The following is a 17,851-nucleotide window of genomic DNA, read 5'->3' as shown; positions in this document are numbered from 1 at the left end:
ACAGACACACACACACACATACACACACACACACACACACACACACACACACACACACACACACACACACACACACACACACACACACACACACACACACACACACACACACACACACACACACACACACACACACACGGACAAAAGGGGTTACGGTGTGATGCAGACAGCAACAGCATCTGACAGTTTGAAATGAATATTGTAACTTACTCAATGTGCAATGATTCTAATTTTGATGTAGACGTTGCAAAGCACTGGACATTAAGGGTCCATATCAGGATATGTTTCTTGCATGACACTTTCTTGATATTCTAGAGAATACAGACCATTTGTGGATTTGCACCATATCCGGACAAATTCTGAATCCAGATGTATCTTTTAGACATATATGATATTGGGAATACTCGTAATATCACGCATGGACATTTCCTATGGCCGGATATGGACCAATCCATCTTCTCTATGCGACATCCTATTTTCTCTCATCATGTTGACAAATACGGACTGTATAAATCGCATATCTGTGTTTTCTCAGCACATTCAAGATGAATGTATTGATTCCAGATATGCTTTTCTTGGCTGAGGTCCATATCGGGATCTTGAAATGCTTTTTGATGTGCTGAAAATGGGATTTCTGATGCATTTCTGACTTTTCAGCACATGCTCAATAATTTCACAAACCCATATTTTTCTTTAATTCACAAATCGTTTTGGGATTCCCTCCGGATATCATACATTATATGGCCGGATATCGAGTCATTAGATATCCTGAGATGGGCCTGTGTGGTCATCTTATTTTCTCTATATGATGACAAATACTGACAGTAGGCCTGCATAGTATATTTTCTTTATATGATGACATCTTATTTTCTCTATATGATGACAAATACTGACAGTAGGCCTGCATAGTATATTTTCTCTATATGATGACATCGTATTTTCTCTATATGATGACAAATACTGACAGTAGGCCTGCATAGTATATTTTCTTTATATGATGACATCTTATTTTCTCTATATGATGACAAATACTGACAGTAGGCCTGCATAGTATATTTTCTCTATATGATGACATCTTATTTTCTCTATATGATGACAAATACTGACAGTAGGCCTGCATAGTATATTTTCTTTATATGATGACATCTTATTTTCTCTATATGATGACAAATACTGACAGTAGGCCAGCATAGTATATTTTCTCTATATGATGACATCTTATTTTCTCTATATGATGACAAATACTGACAGGAGGCCTGCATAGTATATTTTCTCTATATGATGACATCTTATTTTCTCTATATGATGACAAATACTGACAGTAGGCCTGCATAGTATATTTTCTCTATATGATGACATCTTATTTTCTCTATATGATGACAAATACTGACAGTAGGCCAGCATAGTATATTTTCTCTATATGATGACATCTTATTTTCTCTATATGATGACAAATACTGACAGTAGGCCTGCATAGTATATTTTCTCTATATGATGACATCTTATTTTCTCTATATGATGACAAATACTGACAGTAGGCCTGCATAGTATATTTTCTCTATATGATGACATCTTATTTTCTCTATATGATGACAAATACTGACAGTAGGCCAGCATAGTATATTTTCTCTATATGATGACATCTTATTTTCTCTATATGATGACAAATACTGACAGTAGGCCTGCATAGTATATTTTCTCTATATGATGACATCGTATTTTCTCTATATGAGGACAAATACTGACAGTAGGCCTGCATAGTATATTTTCTCAGCACAAGCAATGCATAGAGTGCATTTGGAATGTATTCAAACCCCTTGACTTTTTACACATTTTGTTACATTACAGCCTTATTCCAAAATGGATTAAATAGTAATTTCCCTCATCAATCTACACACAATATCCCATAATGACAAAACAAAAACAGGTTTTTAGGAATGTTTGCAAATGTATAAAAAATGCAACTGAAATATCACATTTCCATATGTATTAAAACCCTTTACTCTGTACTTTGTTGAAGCACCTTTGGCAATGATTACAGCCTTGAGTCTTCTTGGGTATGATGCTATAAGCTTGACACACCTGTAGTTTTTCCCATTATTTTCTGCAGATTCTCACAAGCTCTGTCAGGTTGGATCGGGAGTGTTACTGCACAGCTATTTTCATGTCTCTCCAGAGATGTTCGATCGGGTTCAATTCTGGGCTCTGGCTGGGCCACTCAAGGACATTCAGAGACTTGGCCCAAAGCCACTCCTGGGTTGTCTTGGCTATGTGCTTAAGGTCGTTGTCCTGTTGAAAGGTAAACCTTCTAATGTCCTGAGCGCTCTTGAGCAGGTTTTCATCAAGGATCTCTCTGTACTTTGCTCCGTTCATCTTTGCCATCGATCCTGACTAGTCTCCCTGTCCCTGCCACTGAACAACATCCCCACAGCATGATGCTGCCACGACCATCCTTCACCGTAGGGATGGTGGCTTTAGATGCCTTTTGGCAAACTTCAAGCAGGCTGTCATATGCATTTTACTGAGGAGTGGCTTCCGTCCATAAAGGCCTGATTGGTGGAGAGCTGCAGAGATGGTTGTCCTTCTGGAAGGTTCTCCCATCTCCATAAAGGAATTCTGGAGCTCTCTCACAGTGACTATCGGGTTCTTGGTCACCTCCCTGACCAAGGCCCTTCTCTCCCGAATGCTTAGTTTGGCCAGGCAGCCAGCTCTAGGAAGATTCTTGGTGGTTCCAAACTTCTTCCATTTAAGAATTATAGAGGCCATGGTGTTCTTGGGGACCTTCAATCCTACATAAATGCTTTGGTACCCTTCCTCAGATCTGTGCCTCGACACAATTCTGTCATGGAGCTCTACGGACAATTTTGCCACAAAACTAATTTGCATGTGAAAATATTTTTTGGTGGCAAATTGGCCAAAGGTTTGCCAACAACGGTTTGCCAGAAGCCTGTTTTTTTCAGTAAGGGAAATCATGTTCTCCACACCATGGAGTCAGACAATGGCGCATGGGACACTGGAGAGAGCAGTCAGGGCTTTCCAATCTGTGGGCTGAAATTGAAAATGAAGGTCAGACAGTCCCCATTCTGATGTCAATAAAAGTCAGCTTTCCTCCCTTGCTCCACTTCGCTGACCATATATTACTTACTGTCTGTTCTGTTCACGTTGGTGCTAACTGATACAGTAGCTGTAGACACCGTGCAACAGAATTGGACTGGATGCTATGCAAAGAACATGGACGTATGTAGAGGTGACAGTGTTTTGAACACTATTCAGCATAAACTGTAGCCTACAAAGTGCTGTGTGTCCATAAAATGTTAGTGTCCACATTAAGAAAGCCTGCATGTGTTAACGCACAGAACTACTTTTGTGTCTTTACCTACACAATATACGACAAAGTACTTCATGTCAATAAAACCATCTGTTACGGTCTCCATATTAGGACAGCCTGCAGTGGATTCTGCAACAAAACGGGCTGTGTCTTCTATTTCAAAGATCACATTGTTTTTGTCTGTACTTAAATGAGCTTCTTCTTTTTTTTCCCTTCTTTTTTTTTTACCCATAGTGACCTCCACAATCCGAGGGTCAAAATGCCTTAACAAAATACTGCTGCCATTCTCCGAGCAGTAAGAGAGCGCTGATAGCTATGTGGATCCAGATCACATAACATGATTTATGGTAAGAGTGAATTATGGAAACACTGACCTTCCCTTTACATTCCATCAAACTGATAACTGGCCAGTAAGCTGCAGTTGGGACAGAAAAGCACCATGTCAGGCTTGTTTACATGCAATGATACAGCTGGACACCAAACAGTAGATCCATATCAGATATGGCTTTGATATATGAATAGGAGTCACAACTGCTGTGTGTATGACTGTAGAGCATGCAGTATCCTACTCATGGGATTACAGCCATTATGAGTACTCTGAAGCACACTGTCTAACTAATTATCCTATCATATCATATCACATCATGTCTTATTTCTGTTTCAGTATGTTGTTCTGCATGGAAAATATAAGACATTTCTCTTAAATGCTACAGTATGGAAATAGGACATTTTCTCCTCCCTTTTCTAACAAGATGTGACGACGAGCCCACCTTTGAGATTTTCTTATATTGAAAAATCTACATCGCCTCCACCTTTGTTTGCACTCTCTATTTGCATATCAAAGAAAACCCATCGGGACCTGCTTTGCATATTTAAATCTGATTAGAAACTTAAAATGAATCTGTCAGTAACGGTGGAGTTTTCATTTCTGACTGTATGAGGACTACCTAGCTTGTATAATTAGTGGCAGCATGTGTAGTATAGCGAGAAACAGAACAAAATGGTATAAAACAACAGAAGACACACCTTTCATATTGCCTTTCATTAAGCACGTTCAAAGAGTCGAACCTAACCTCGCACCTCGAAGCCTGCTCAGTGATAAGTCCCTCAGAACGATAAAGATTTTAAAAATCTGTATGTTTTTGGTAATATTCCTTAACAGTGACATTAAGGTCTACCGAATTCCAACAGTCTTTTTCTGACGGGATTTTTTTCAGAAGTTTTGTGGAATAGTTTGAAAGGAGAGCGGTATGGTTCAGGGTCGCTTCGTTATATGACAAAAACAATCTGTCTATAACTGTCTTACAGTTGAAAGTCACAATAGGGTAAGGTGATATTCTATCTTCTCACTTGACAGGAGATGTGTCTCTGGCAGACATGTTGTTCTTCTAATTCTGGGACTGGGGGTGTGATCTGAAACAAAAGAAATGTAACATGATTCTGTGTGTGTTTTTTCACTTATGGGAATGATGACAGAAGATCATATGTCTTACGTTAAAACCCCATGCATCTGTCACATGTGACCAGAAACATAGGCCTGTCAGTGAGGCCTATATCAAGAAATAAAAAAACACTTTGAACCCTATATCTCAACTTTTCCAATTGAAAACTTTGACAAGACGAGCGACGCTGCGGCTGCACACTGCACAGACAGTGTCTAAAATATGAACTAACTACGTGATTATTAATTGGGTTCGTTCTATGATTCCGTATTCCGCGCTGCATATCGTCGCCGGGCCTCAGCGGGATCATGTCTGCCCCGCGCTGTGTCGGGGGGGGTGGGGGGGGTGGGGGGGGTAAGAGAGTCTGGAAGGCTCAGCCATTTAGAGTGTGCCTCAACGTGTACGCATCAGCATACCAATGAGCAGGGTTAAGAAGGCACGGCTCCTCCAGGAGACTAAGCGCTCGCTCTCCTCCTTCTGCAGCCTGAATCCACCGAGTCTCCATGGACTTATCTCCAAAACCACCTCCTAATATGGGCTTGTGTCAATCACCCCAGCAGACAGGGAGATCTCCACTGATATGAAATTCTCATACATTTACAAACCAAGGGAGGACGGCAGGACTCTGCTGTCTCCAAGTTCTCGAGTATTCAAATGTAATTAAATTTACAGTAGTATGGATACTTAGAAAAAGTTCATTCTGTGTAAAAGAATGGCAGGTTCTTACATGATATGAGTAGCAGCTGGAGACATTTCCTTTATTTGAGCAAACATCTCTATTTTGGTGACAAAGGGCAAAATTTGTATTCTTAAGAATTCAAATGCTTTTCACAGACATCCTTTTTTGTTTGTTTCTTTGTTTTTGATATGTGTCAATGTGCAGGAAAACAATATTTTCTCTTACACAAACGGACAGGTGCTAAATCTTTTATCTTTTTTTATGACACATTTATATGGCAACTTCACTTGACGGTCGTGACACTGAACGGAAAACAAAAATGTCCTGCCGCAAAACTGGATGTATTTGTAAAGTGTTGGGATGCATTTAGCTCGAAACATGTCAGGTGACGCGTACATCTTCAGTACGCTGAATCTTAGAAGATGCGAGGATGCTGCCAAAGAACAAACACGTTATTCACCTGGTGCATATTACATCACCTGGTGCATATTACCTCACCCGGTGCATATTACCTCACCTGGTGCATATTACCTCACCTGGTGCATATTATCTCACCTGGTGCATATTATCTCACCTGGTGCATATTATCTCACCTGGTGCATATTATCTCACATGGTGCATATTACCTCACCTGGTGCATATTACCTCACCTGGTGCATATTATCTCACCTGGTGCATATTATCTCACCTGGTGCATATTATCTCACCTGGTGCATATTACCTCACCCGGTGCATATTACCTCACCTGGTGCATATTACCTCACCTGGTGCATATTATCTCACCTGGTGCATATTATCTCACCTGGTGCATATTATCTCACCTGGTGCATATTATCTCACATGGTGCATATTACCTCACCTGGTGCATATTATCTCACCTGGTGCATATTATCTCACCTGGTGCATATTACCTCACCCGGTGCATATTACCTCACCTGGTGCATATTACCTCACCTGGTGCATATTACCTCACCTGGTGCATATTACCTCACCCGGTGCATATTACCTCACCCGGTGCATATTACCTCACCTCACCCTGGGTGCATATTACCTCACCTGGTGCATATTACCTCACCTGGTGCATATTACCTCACCTGGTGCATATTACCTCACCTGGTGCATATTACCTCACCTGGTGCATATTACCTCGCCTGGTGCATATTACCTCACCTGGTGCATATTACCTCACCCGGTGCATATTATCTCACCTGGTGCATATTACCTCACCTGGTGCATATTACCTCACCTGGTGCATATTACCTCGCCTGGTGCATATTACCTCACCCGGTGCATATTACCTCACCCGGTGCATATTACCTCACCTGGTGCATATTACCTCACCTGGTGCATATTACCTCACCTGGTGCATATTACCTCACCTGGTGCATATTACCTCGCCTGGTGCATATTACCTCACCTGGTGCATATTACCTCACCCGGTGCATATTATCTCACCTGGTGCATATTACCTCACCTGGTGCATATTATCTCACCCGGTGCATATTATCTCACCTGGTGCATATTATCTCACCTGGTGCATATTATCTCACATGGTGCATATTACCTCACCTGGTGCATATTATCTCACCTGGTGCATATTATCTCACCTGGTGCATATTACCTCACATGGTGCATATTACCTCACCCGGTGCATATTACCTCACCTGGTGCATATTATCTCACCTGGTGCATATTATCTCACCTGGTGCATATTACCTCACCTGGTGCATATTATCTCACCTGGTGCATATTATCTCACCTGGTGCATATTACCTCACCTGGTGCATATTATCTCACCTGGTGCATATTATCTCACCTGGTGCATATTATCTCACCTGGTGCACATTTACCAGTAAGCATGTCGTCCCTTTGCTTCCCAATAATATGATACATTAAAACTGTCTCCTTTGTCGCATTTCATTTGTCGAAATGCCTTCAACGCCTTTTACATGATGCGACAATCATCAAATGTTCTAAGGATGTCAATTCAACGTGTATCTTCCATCATTCCCTGAGTCTGGACTTCTTGATGACGGTGTTTGAAAAGCACACGTCGGACACACAATACCACAGAGGATGCTGTCCATGCACTACCTCGATTACTGCACCTCTACCTCCGCGGATCCATTCTCCACCAGGGTCACAGCACATTGGGGCTTCTTTCACTCAGCTTAGACTAGGCTACTTACTGGGCCTGGGCCACAATGGAGACAACGCAGAATACCAAGGAGAGATGGGGAAGCCACAGGGAGGCTCGGCGGATTGATCCTCCCATCAGTGACCTCTTTTCTAGTTAGTGTTTTATTGACTAGCGAACGCCGAGCGAGCGAGGGAGAAAGGGAGAGTGAAAAAGAGAAAAATAAATCGTGGTGGGGAGGTGAGAGACATAGAGAGAGAGAGAGAGAGAGAGAGAGAGAGAGAGAGAGAGAGAGAGAGAGAGAGTGAAAAAGAGAAAAATAAATCGTGGTGGGGAGGTGAGAGACATAGAGACATAGAGAGAGAATGTGTCCTGATAATCCTCTGAGCTTTGGTGAAAAGTGATCACTTTGTCCTTGTTCTCTCTCTGCGTGTTGCTATGAGCCATCTGGGCAGAGGGAAACTCATTGTTAAACTCCTAGACCAAAGCCAGTGGGGGAGGTAAGCCATGACACCACCATTTTTAGGCCAGACGTGTCATAGATTCAGCCAGTCTTTCAACAATGAACATGAATGTCTTTCTCTTGGTAATTCCATTATCAGTGCTCGCACAATTGCATTCTCATGTTACAAATAGATCAACCGAGTGGAAATACAGTGAGTATCCCGAACATCAGGCCCACATGAGGGGAACCTCCTTTGAGATTACAACATACTGTAAATGAGGGGTCACGTGAAGTCTGTCATATACACAGAGCGCACAAAACATTAAGAATACCTTCCTACTATTGAGTCGCACCCTCCCCCCTACAAGGTGTCGAAAGCGTTCCAACCTCTGAATGGCAAGCTTAAAAGTCCTCCTTTAACCTGTCTCCTCCCCTTCATCTCCACTGATTGAAGTGGATTTAACAAGTGACATCAATGAGGGATCACAGCTTTCGCCTGGATTCACCTGGTCAGTCTATGTCATGGAGAGAGCAGGTGTTGTTAATGTTTCGTATACTCAGGCCGTCCCTCCAATCCTTTTTAAAACTGAACATTACTTCAGCCATTTTGAGGCCTGTTTCGTTGAGAGAGAAAAAAAAATGCATTTCAGAATTGAACCATATGGAAAATTAGAGAAAGAAAGAGATGCTTTCTCGAGTCTATGATCGTATGATGTGAACATGAGAGGGAGTGCTATGTTCCCATGCAGCCCTGTGGAAAGGTGCCCGGTGTCATTACTGTGGAAAGCCTGAGTCCTGAGTGTGACTTAAACATTAATGAGGGAAGAACTCTTGACTTTCATGTAAAAATGTCATTAAATTGTATTATTCAGTTGTCACTGTGGCTCTGAATTAATAACACCCAGGCATCATGCCTTGAATTAATATTTTTCACCTTTTTTTACCAGAGCCACCAAAGAACCAGGTTGAATAGTAGTGTTTCCAAACATACTATATATAACATAATACATTCCCACATTGCATGACTCAATCAATGAATGTTTCTCGCAACACATCAACAATTCCATATATAGTCCATACAGCACATACTGTACCTTGACCTACAATACCTAATACACCTTGGGTGTCACCTAGCCTTGGTACCTGAAACCAGCTCCGTTGAAAAAGGAGCTTTAGGCGTTGCCTTGAACGTGGATTGTGGAAGCTCATTGGACGCACAATAAAAGACGGAATATAAGGGAGAATCATTGACAATGTGGTATGCAAGCACTGACCTGAATCGTGACAGAGTATAAGGAATCCCTCTGAAAGAACCTAGAACAACAGCCACAATAAGGTATACATTAAATAACAGTAACGTGAGAACGGGACAGTTTCCTTTAGTGTGACTGACACACTATTCAACTCAGGTTGTGTGTGCTCTTAGACGGTGTTGGCCCTCTGAGCCTATGTTTTACCTCAGGGAGAAAACACAAGTCCAACCCCACTCACTGAATAGCAAGAGGCTGTATATATATAACCACACAAATCAACAAGTAAAACAAATCACTCAAGTGCCATAAGTCAATCTCTGCCCTCGTACGAAGAGCGACATTTACAAATGCCGTGGTCTTGATTACGAAAGGCTTTCTTTCGGGTCAGTAACTGAAACGCTGTCTGAAACGGTGCTACGGTAATCACAGCGGTGGCGAGCTGAAGCTCTGAAACAATCCTATTCGTACGTTATTTTCCTCTCACATCAACAAGTAGAGGAAGCAAAGGGCTCCACTTCCTTTCCTCCAAACAAACTTCAACCTGGAGTCATCACAACAGCTGCAGTGTTAACACCACTTTAGTTCCCACTGTTGCAGCTACGAGCACATTGTGTGCTTCGATAAGAACGGTGGACAACCAAACTAGGGTGAAAGACGTAAGGTTTCACAAACACAACATCCTCCAGAGATTGGTGGCGTCAAAACGGAGTCAGATATAGCAGAGCGAGTCAAATACCCGAGTTGCTTTACTCCGATTGATAGGGTTAAACTAGCGGTGATGCTCTTACAAAGAGTCTGGGCAGGGCAGGCCAACAGACTACACCTGCTAATGGAAAAAAGACGGGTCTCCTCACACTCACACACGCATCCTCCGCCACTAACTACTCCCTCAAAGAGCACGGCATCGAGATGAAAGATACGACTAGGACCATCTGCACAATGAAATGCATGCACAAAGGGAACACGGACTGCCACCGTTCAATGCCAAGTTCAAAGCGATGTAGCTGCCTGCTTCTCACACCCTACGGCCTGTGCATTCTGATCATCAATAGGACTATAATTTTGTTCTGTCACACCTGCACTGTCTCTTGTGAGACTCCTTCCCAGAGGACATCTAGACGGAGAGAGCCCTGATGCAATCAACAAGGGCCAAGGTGAGGAATTCTGGCCACACAACAGCCTGAAACAAAGACATGGTCTTGAGGTATGCTTCGGTTTTAGCCTTGGGAGAGAGAAAGCCTTGCAGTGAAGCAAGGTAAACGACTAAGATGTTTGCTGTCGGGAAAACAGAGGTGAATGCTGTGCTTCAACCGTATTATGTTAAAGAAGGAAGTGAAAGGGTGAAAGGGTTTTCATGGCAGCTCCATGTGTTCACTCTTTATTTCCCAGAAACCAATTCTGTTTCGGTTGGTTAATGGTTTATCTTCAGATGGAATGAGCGAGTAGGTTCGTCTAAAGGGTCTAAGCCAGTAAAGTGCTTCTTCTTTCATGAACAGAATAAGTTGGCATGCATTCTTCTATAAGTATTTCAGACGAAGGACACCCTTTTGGTAAGCATCACTAGGTCTGGCCAAAGAGAGACCCCTTAAAGCAAGGAGGTATTGTTCCTCGACTTGTTTAGGGCTGAAGGATGTTTAGCAACCGACAGCCCAGGTATACAAAGGACAAATGCAGCATATAGAATACACACATCTGTGCGTACAATGCAAAGAAACATAATGTAACCTTGTACATCAAGAAAATACATTGGATTATTGTTTTTTAACCGTGAAACAGACCGTTATAATGCTTTATACCTTGTTATAAGCATACTTTATGATCATTTTTTTACAAGGCTTATAACATGTCTTTCTATGGAGCAAATCTTCAACTGGCCAAAGTATTTTTTTCTTCATTCTCTCATAACAGAGTCATAATAGTTCTAATTGAGCGGCTAGGCTCATCTGTGGGAGGTTTGTTATGCTTCCTGCCTGTCTGCCTGTCTGTGCTGCCTGTGCTCCGTGCAGAGTGACATTGAGCCTCACCCTTTCGGGGATCTCTCGTGTTTCACTCCAGTGCACATTTCACTGGTCTCTTCACTCCTCCATCAGACAACGAGCTTTTTACTGCATATATTATCCCTGTTGTTGTTACGCTTATTGTTCTGTTTTTTTTTTAGTATCAAAGAAAAGGAAATGAATTATTAATGGTGACGGTCAGATATTTATGAGATGTTTTGTATTTGGGATATTTTACCTATCATCCATCATTTCTGTCAATGGTAGGGATGAAGTGGAATGATGAAGTTTTTCATTCAGTTGTCAAATGTAAAATACATTGTTGGTGTGTTTTCTCTGGTGAGTGTAATTGTGTTGCTTTGAATATGGTTCCAAAACATTGATGTGATACTGTAATAGGAGCTTCCAGGTGAACGAAAAGGAGAGCAGTCGTACGTAAAGTCATAGAAATATGAACTTTAGCCATCTCAAATTCCGCCATTAGAGGTGTCCACGCACTGTAGGATTTGTCATTTGCACATTGACATAGCACATGTTGTGTTTGCAGCTCCTCTTCAATGTGGCTTTTATTTATACGAGATGAATCAAATTTATAGTAACAAAATGTTGAAAGAAAAAGAAAATGACACATCTAATGTAATATCATAAATAAAGTAAATATCATTCCATCAAATCTCCATAAACATATTTTCATTTAGTCTAGTCCGGCAATAATAAAACCGTTTTCACAAACATCTTCTTAGCGGTGAGTGTTGAGGACACAGATACTGACCATCATCAATATGATACTAAACAGTGATGAAGATGTCCAACTGTGCTGTCATCTTTATGTTCTTCCTTTATATCCCAGTCAACAATCTCTTGAGTGTTGTTACACAACCCTGAGTCTTAAATAGTGATTACTCTGCCCACTAGTGGTTATATAATAGTACTGCACTATCATTTAGGACTACCGTCAGACCTAAAGTCTAACAATACAGTTTAGACCAGAATAAATAACACAGACAATATGTTTATGAATATTTCCACTATAATGACTCCAAGTATACAGTTAGTGACAGATCAAATGACTTTCTCTGTGAAACCAGGATGGATTGAATCATTTCCTCATATGATCATCTACATAATCTGACTATTTTAGAGGCCAGTATTAAATCAAAGAAAAGGCTTATGAAAAATGCATATGGGAAATTGTGTAAATTTGTCAGCGGATTGAATTTGGAGAATTTGACACAAAGCATTCGTCACAACAACAAAAAATCCCCTCAGAGAGTCTCGGAGACTTGCAAAATGAAGAAAATGACAGGGTGAAACGGCTTGTCGCGATCTATCAAACCGTATTGCATGGTTGTTAAATAATGATCATTGGCTATAGTGGCAGTAAGCAGATAACCATTGTTCTATATATCAAGGCTGTACTTGGGTTGGTGGTTACTGTCAGTTCTGGTTTGTTATGTCATCTATACACACGAAACAGGGGAATTGGATTTAGAAACATACTTTCTCTTTTAAGAGACCACTTGTACACTACGTTCAGATCAACCAAAGAAAATATAAATGGAAAATTAATACCAAACATCCACATATTTGATATGTATAAAATAATATAATTGGTGAAACTTATGATGCAGTCATTGATTTGTGCAGAACCTCAGACCCATCTAAATAAGATTATACTATTTAGGTTGAATCAAAATGATTTGGAAAAGTGTTTATACAAAAGCCTTGTTCAGTATCCTTTTTCAGTAGCCTTGTTCAGTAACCTTGTTCACTAGACTTGTTCAGTAGCCATGTTCAGTAATCTTGTTCATCTCCTATTCACTACTGTATTATTACACTCACTTTAGTCAACTGGTATATAAATAACATACTTAAAAAATCACGCTATTAATATTCTCCTGTTTAAAATATCTAATTGAATGACCTTGAATAATAACACTGACGCTATTACCGAAAAAATGCTACTGTGTATAGCTGTAACGTTTTGCTTACAAAATACATACACACACACATATCTCCCCCCCCCCTCTCTCTCTCTCTCTCTCTCTGTCTCTGTCTCTGTCTCTGTCTCTGTCTCTGTCTCTCTCTCTCTCTCTCTCTCTCTCTCTCTCTGTCTCTCTCTCTCTCTCTCTCAGTTACATAGCTGGCATCAATCTGACACAACTCAAATAAATGGTAATCTTGAATACAAGCACATCCCTCTTGCTCTGTCTTTGTTTTCCCTGGCTATTTGCCACATCATGAAAAACAATCACCAGTATCATATCCCTAACATTTAACCAGGTTACCACATATCCTCATACAAAAAGCACCACTACAAGAATCTGACAATGTCAATTACATGGAACCCACTGATTTCCCATTCTTCCAAAGTAGAAAAGATCAGCTGAATACATGTTCCAGGTCAAAGGTCAAATATCATCTCCCCCGCATTTTGTTTCCCAACACAACAGCCCCTCAGGCGCTGCTAACGTTCTCGTTCCTGCATCTCCATCGTACTGGGGGGGGGGGGGGGCTGTCAGTCCCCAGGTGGAGCTGTCGAGTACTGTTCAGCTCCTCTCCCCCACCAGCTAGTCAGTCAGTGTGTCCAGGAGAACATCGCTTTGGGTTATTAATCGATTGCCTATTTCAATCCTAGCAAAAGCTACTCCGTGAACACACACACACACACACACATACTCCAACCGCAAGCACCCCTATAGGCTTATTTATGATGAGCATATCATCCTACTGCTACAGTATGAAAACCAGCCGTGAGGCTCCTTGTAAAACTAAACTAAATATATATATATATCTTTAATGGTAGAATATATAGATGAAAACGAATTAACAGATGACTGAATAAATTAATGGGAAGTACTGACTACCGGTTGTTGTGTGAGCTGCTCAATTGATTTGACAGGATGCAACCGTTTTGTGTGTGTGTGTGTGTGTGTGTGTGTGTGTGTGTGTGTGTGTGTGTGTGTGTGTGTGTGTGTGTGTGTGTGTGTGTGTGTGTGTGTGTGTGTGTGTGTGTGTGTGTGTGTGTGTGCGTGCGTGCGTGCGTGCGTGCGTGCGTGTGTGTGCGTGTGAGTGCATATCTGTAGAAGAACATGTCAATACTATGTGATTGTGTTACTTGTGAATGTGTAATCAGTTCATCTGTGCATCTACAGTGTGCATTCATGCATTGTGTGTGATCTGTCACAGTATTAGTACTATGTAAATGGATAAACACAAACATTGACACACCGTACCTTATGGAGATAAAGAAAGACCTTCAACCAAATAACAGGTTCTGTTCTCCCACAACCTTGCAGTGTCTCAGATTAAAAAGGCAGCCAGCTCACCTTGAATTCTTCAGCAGGATCCTTGACATTATTTTGTACACATTACGTCAGAAACATGTGAAACACTCTCAGGCAGTGGGTAACTGCTCTTTTTTGCCTGGAGTGAGCCTCACAGGCTGCGTTATTTCCGAAGAGGTGTCGTTTCAGAATGAGGGGTGCTGTAGCTCTGCTGGTGTTGCTGTTCTGTCTGTCTGGGACATGGACTCAGGGAGAAAGTGGTGGGGACAGAGAGAGTTTGGTAGAGAGCCACGGGACTGAAGATACAGAGACGACTAGCAAACAGACGACCGGCCAGACCACCACAACCCCTGATATCTGGGGCGAGGTAGAGGAGCTTAGAGACATGGTGGATAACTTGGGAACCGTGGTTTTGGAGCAGCGAGAGAAGCTGAGGAAAATGGAGAAACAAGTGGAAAGAAGGTGGAGAGAAAAAAGGAGCAGAGGAGCTGAGGCCAGACTGAAGAGTGAGAATGCAGGTATTTATGGATTTTGGTTCATTATGACCTCGTTTCAGTGGAGGATGGACATGTTTGCGAGAATTGTTTTGTTTCCATAAATCCAGCTATGGGGACCAGACTGAGTCCAATCAAAAAATCGAATCAAATTGTATTTGTCACATGTGCCGAATACAACAGACCTTACAGGGAAATGCGTACTTACAAGCCCTTAAACAACAATATAGTTTTAAGAAAATTGTTAAGAAAGTATTTACTTAAACTGAAGTAAAAATAAATAAATGACAAATTAATTGAGAGAGAGGTGGAGGACTTGAAAGAACAGAACATGGGTAGAGGCCTGTTTTGTTTTGTAACACAAATTAATTTGTTATAAGGAGGTCAGATTAGAGGAGGATCATGATCTTACATTTTCTCGTAATTCTAGCCATGGGCGCCAGACTGAGTGCCAGTGAAAGGGAGGTGGAGGAGCTGCAGAGAATGAATGCAGGTAATGTAATTTGTCCACCAACATCAGTTGTTTATCGTTAGAAGGAAAGGGTCATGAATAAAACTGTATTTGTAAAATTGTCCATGAAAACTGTTTATAGACCGTTTATTTTATGCTTATTTCTCATATGAACTCACTTCATATTTTAGCCCTGGAGGCCAGAGTGACAGACAGTGAGAATGGGAACACAGGTAAATCAATGTGACCGGATTCTGGATCGTAGGCGTTTGTTGCCCTTTCCTAACTTCCCTGAACTTTCATATGTCTTAATTACAAACGTGTCTGGGATCTGTTAAATGATGACCCTGGTTTCGTCAAGGAGAAAGCACGGAGCTATGTAGGGAGAATGGCAGGATCCCATGTTTGAGATAAAGGAGGGGGATAATAGACTACTTCCTGGAGGACGACGCCACGCTGACTCATTCGTTTCCATGTGAATTCTTAAAAAGATGGGTGGGGCGAAGGCTTAAGAAGGTGTGAACGATGCTGAATGGGCGTAAACAAAAAAAAAGAGCCCTCTAGAAAGTGTGAAAATCATTCAAGGGCACTTTTGCCTCCTACTTGTCTCCAAAATGTAATAACAGGTTTATCAAATTTCAAAGAAGCACAACTTAATTATATCATATTATATGCCGCTTTGAAGCTAAGTCTGTACTTTTATCAAATGTAAAAGAAAGACAATCTTAAAAATTGGACATAAGCTCATCTTCCTGAGTTCAGTGACACATATTATTTTTTAATTTAAACTTTATTTAACTAGGCAAGCCAGTTAAGAACAAATTCTTATTTACAATTACCCCGGCCAAACTCGGCCAACTCTGAGCCAATTGTGCGCCACCCTAAGGGACTCCCAATCACGGCTGGATGTGATGCAGCCTGGATATATGAAATCATTCTGCTTAAAACAGAGAGTTTAAGCATCATTTGACTAATCTGTCTTTTTGTAATGGTAGCTTTAGAGGCCAGACTGAATGCCAGCGAGGGGATGGTGGAGAAGCTGAGGAGAGAGAATGCAGGTAAACTCCATGGTGCATGTACTGTCGGCCTACGATTGCACATGCTTGTCATCTAAAGGAATGGCTGTTGGGCTGTTGGGCTGTTGGCGAATCAAAGCGTTTTTTTAATCATTTGCTCCATGGCCGAATGCGTTCGTAATATGATAAATGTCGCAGATTGCATCTTTGTTTTTCACTTAAAACCTTTCGTTAGGATTTAATTTCTATGTTTTTTTAGGTGATTTTCGTCTTCATCAGAACCATATTATGCATTTTACCATGATTGTTTTTCTCTTTAATCAGTGATTTGAATTCCCTCCTCTGTGTTCATAGACAGACCAAAGGTGGCCTTCTCTGCTGGTTTGACGAACGATGGACATGTAGGACCCTTTAATAGTATCACCACACTAGTATACAGAAGGGTCATCACCAACATCGGCAAGGCCTACAACCCAAATACAGGTTTTGAACATTCTAAGACCCCATTTTTCACTTTGTATTCAAATGTGACCTGGGATCAGATCATGTTCACATTAGACATCTGCTATCAGACAGGTGTACACATGCATTGTGATTGTGTCATCTTTATCCCATAAAAAAAAAACATGTAGACAACCAGCTATTCCGGCGTTGCTAACAGTGTCTGTGACAGTCTGTTAACTTATTTTACTCTCCTCTGATGCAGGTGTCTTCACAGCACCAGTGAGAGGACTCTACTACATCAGATTCACTGCCATGGGTCTCAAGGGTCCACCGTCCATAGATGCCTATATTTACCACAACGACAAGAGTGTCATGTTCAATCACCAGAACAATGACAATGGGCGTAATAGGTTCTTGTCTAATGCGTTGACTCTAGAGCTGGAGGCCGGGGATGTGGTCTACATGCGTCTCCCAGTAAATCAGGAGCTCTATGATGAAAAGTCGAGTAACTACAGCACCTTCAGTGGCTTCCTGCTCTTCCCTATGTAAAGGGAGCACTCTGGTGTGAGTTTGAGATCAATAAATTACTCAGATCATTTGCACCATTGATGTAAAGCGACTCCTTCACTCCATCCAGGCTTTTGCTTGTATTTTTGACAATGAGAATTGCAGAGGAAAAAGAAAATGAGATAAAATATAATCATAAAAATGAATGATTTATTTGATTTGAAAATGTAAAAGGTTGTTACATTCACATGTTGATGGACAGTCCAGACCCCTCTTTGACCAGTAACCAAATCAAAGTGTGAACTAGTAACACAACAATGATGCTTGACTTAATAGTGGTGTTCAAGGCACTCTCCGGTTGACATTCAACA

The 17,851-nt window shown here is 41.3% G+C and overlaps 1 protein-coding gene across 1 annotated transcript; it reads left to right on the top strand.

Moving 5' to 3' along the window:
• The first annotated feature begins 14,769 nt into the window (after nt 1–14,769).
• LOC135543048 (complement C1q-like protein 2) lies at nt 14,770–17,522 on the top strand. Its single transcript, XM_064970151.1, has 6 exons — nt 14,770–15,086; nt 15,493–15,555; nt 15,705–15,746; nt 16,509–16,571; nt 16,884–17,012; nt 17,236–17,522. Exons 1-6 carry the CDS (start codon nt 14,954–14,956, stop codon nt 17,520–17,522), a joined length of 717 nt encoding a protein of 238 aa, XP_064826223.1. The 5' UTR covers nt 14,770–14,953.
• The last annotated feature ends 329 nt before the right edge of the window (nt 17,523–17,851 follow it).

This window comes from Oncorhynchus masou, chromosome 7 (genome assembly GCF_036934945.1).
Source record: "Oncorhynchus masou masou isolate Uvic2021 chromosome 7, UVic_Omas_1.1, whole genome shotgun sequence".
Taxonomy (NCBI): domain Eukaryota; kingdom Metazoa; phylum Chordata; class Actinopteri; order Salmoniformes; family Salmonidae; genus Oncorhynchus; species Oncorhynchus masou.
This window is presented reverse-complemented; position numbering and strand designations above follow the sequence as displayed.